Source organism: Bubalus bubalis, chromosome 4 (assembly GCF_019923935.1).
Source record: "Bubalus bubalis isolate 160015118507 breed Murrah chromosome 4, NDDB_SH_1, whole genome shotgun sequence".
Taxonomy (NCBI): Eukaryota; Metazoa; Chordata; class Mammalia; order Artiodactyla; family Bovidae; genus Bubalus; species Bubalus bubalis.
This window is the reverse complement of record NC_059160.1, coordinates 60,339,355-60,342,085: the sequence shown is the minus strand read 5'-3', so window position 1 is coordinate 60,342,085 and position 2,731 is coordinate 60,339,355. Positions and strand designations below refer to the sequence as shown.

Genomic DNA, 2,731 nt, shown 5'->3' with positions numbered 1-2,731 from the left:
TTTCCTACTCCAGGGGATCTTCCTGACCCAGGCATCAAACCCACATCTCTTGCATCTCCTGCATTGGCAGGTGGATTCTTTACCACTAACACCATCTGGGAAGCCCCCCATCAATAGCATATTCACTACCAATAATTTGTATTACCCAAAAGATAGAGGAATGAGCTGTAAAACATCATAAATATCATAAAATGTTCTCATCATATGGGAGAAAAGTAGGATGACCATGCCATTCAAGGAAAACCAAACAAATGTCATAATTTAAACCAAATGAATGCAATCTTCCCATGTTCATTTTTATTTGGCCCCTATTTAATTCAACAAAAGTCACTGTTTATGTAACCTTTCCTTTTTCCTTTCACCATATATGCATGTCCTCACATCTTTGGCATGACGTTAAAAACAAAACACAACACTAGCATTTATAGTTATTTGCATATAAAACAGTTGGGTCACACAGTTTCCAAATGAATCCTTGTACTTAGATATTTTCTAAATTTTACTTAGGCATACTTGGAAGAGAAACAATAATATTTTTTTCTTCTCCATTTACATATATATTATTGCCTGGAGAGTGAAAAATATATCTCTTTGTAGAAATGCAATAAATTTTCATGGCTGTCCAAAACTTTCAGATTTAATGTTGCCTTGTGGAAAAGTGAAGAGTAAATAGTGAAAAGTGAATTTGTAGAATTTTTATAGGATATTATTAATGCTCTTGAATAAAACTGTTAAGGTTTTTGGTTTTGCTTTGGTTTGAGAAACAACTTGAGCTTTAAATGCATAAATCTAGAAGATTTGGAGAACAAAATCAAAGATGAAAGAAAAAGTAAAAGTGGAAGCATATTTAGAGTAAAACTTTTTTCTTCCATACAACTTTTCTCATGGCATCTTTAACATCCTTATTTCTTAGAGAGTAGATTAAAGGGTTCAGCATAGGTGTGAATAAAATGTAACATACTGAGGCCACTTTACGAAGTTCCGGGTTACTTGGTGGTGTGAGATACACAAAAGAGACAGTGCCATAAAGCAAACTTACAACCCCCAGATGAGAGCTGCAAGTGGAGAAGGCTTTCTTCCTTCCTTCACTGGAGCGAATCTTTAAAACTGTGGACACAATATACATGTAAGAGACTACAATAACAACAATCGTGGGCAAAATAATAAGAATAGCCAAACTAAGTGACACCATCTTATTCATAAAGACATTGGAACACGAGATCTTCTCAATTGGGTTTGAATCACAGTAGAAGTGATCAATGACTCGAGAGGCACAGAAAGACATTGAAAATGTTACACTGATTTGAAGGATGGAACTGACCCAGCCACAGAGATAAGAACCAGCCACCAGCTGCATACAGAGACTTCTTGACATGCGGACAGTATAGAGAAGTGGGTTGCAGATGGCAATGAAGCGGTCATAAGCCATGGCTGCTAAGACAAAGGCCTCTGTTACCATGAAAAGTGCATAAAGAAACAGCTGAGCCACACAACCTGCAAAGGATATGGTCTTTTTCTGAGACAGGATGTTGACCATGGCTTTGGGTACAATAACAGTGGAGTAGGAGAGGTCAATGATGGAGAGATTGCCTAGGAAGAAATACATTGGTGTGTTCAGCCGAGGATCAGTCACAATGATGCCAATCATGCTAAGGTTCCCCAGAAGGACCATCCAATAAACAATCAGGAAAAGTAGGAAAAGGAGACTGTGGAGCTCTGGACGGACCCTGATGCCTACAAGAATGAAGTCAGTCACTTCTGAATGGTTGTCTCCTCCCTTGTCACCCATGGCAAACTTCTGCTTAAAGGCATAAGAGAAAGTCAGCAAAGTTTCTACTCTTTAGCTAGTATCACAAATAACACTTTGCTTCTAAAAATACTTTATAATTGACATAATATTTTCATATCCATTATTCTACTAAGCTTACACATATGGCAAAAGAAATAGAGAGAGTTTGAGTTGCCTGAGGTAACACAGCTGGTTAAAAATGGAATTTAGACTCAAGATGAAATATTTTGAAATCAAGTCTAGTGTTAATTTCAACACAACAGAGTTTATCAAATGAGATATTTTGTGAGATGTCATCTGTGATTTCAAAATACTAAAATCTGATAAGCTTGTACTAAGAAAAAGACACTTCCATAAATTTTATCATTAAATATTCACTTTTATATGTAATACTTTGCCTCAATTCAGTAATAAAAGATAAATGAAGGAAAAGAAGCAAAAAGTACATTCCAAGATAATATGAACTTTCTGCACAAAAGAGCTCTTACAATTGCAAGTACATAACTAAAGAACTAAATTGCCTTACTTTGAGATCTTTTAAAATAAAATCAATCTTCAACTTCTGGAACTAGTCTAATTTAAGTTTATTTTATTTAATTTATTTATTTAACTAGTCTAATTTTATTCATTTGTTTAAGAAAGTAAAATGTGAGTGATACCTTTATATTTTTTATCCTGTTAAGTTTATTGATACTGGTTTTCTCTATATAAATCTGCCAAGACATTCACTTCATCTCAAACTTTTCCAAATGAGAGAAAGAACCAATCAAAAATGTTAACTCTGTAAAAGAATATATTAAATAGCAAATTTTACTGAACTCATAATATGATGGTCAGAACTCAGTAGTTTTGAGAACGAAAGTATTAATTTCCTGGAAGCATCCAAATTAACTTATTTGAATTTGGGTGACCTGTTAAACAATGAAGACACTTTTTGTTAAT

The 2,731-nt window shown here is 34.3% G+C and overlaps 1 protein-coding gene across 1 annotated transcript; it reads right to left on the bottom strand.

The window, feature by feature from the left end:
* Positions 1-847: 847 nt before the first annotated feature.
* LOC112584325 (olfactory receptor 9K2-like) lies at positions 848-1,789 on the bottom strand. Its single transcript, XM_025282431.3, has one exon. The coding sequence runs from the start codon at positions 1,787-1,789 to the stop codon at positions 848-850; it is 942 nt and encodes a 313-aa protein (XP_025138216.1).
* Positions 1,790-2,731: the final 942 nt, after the last annotated feature.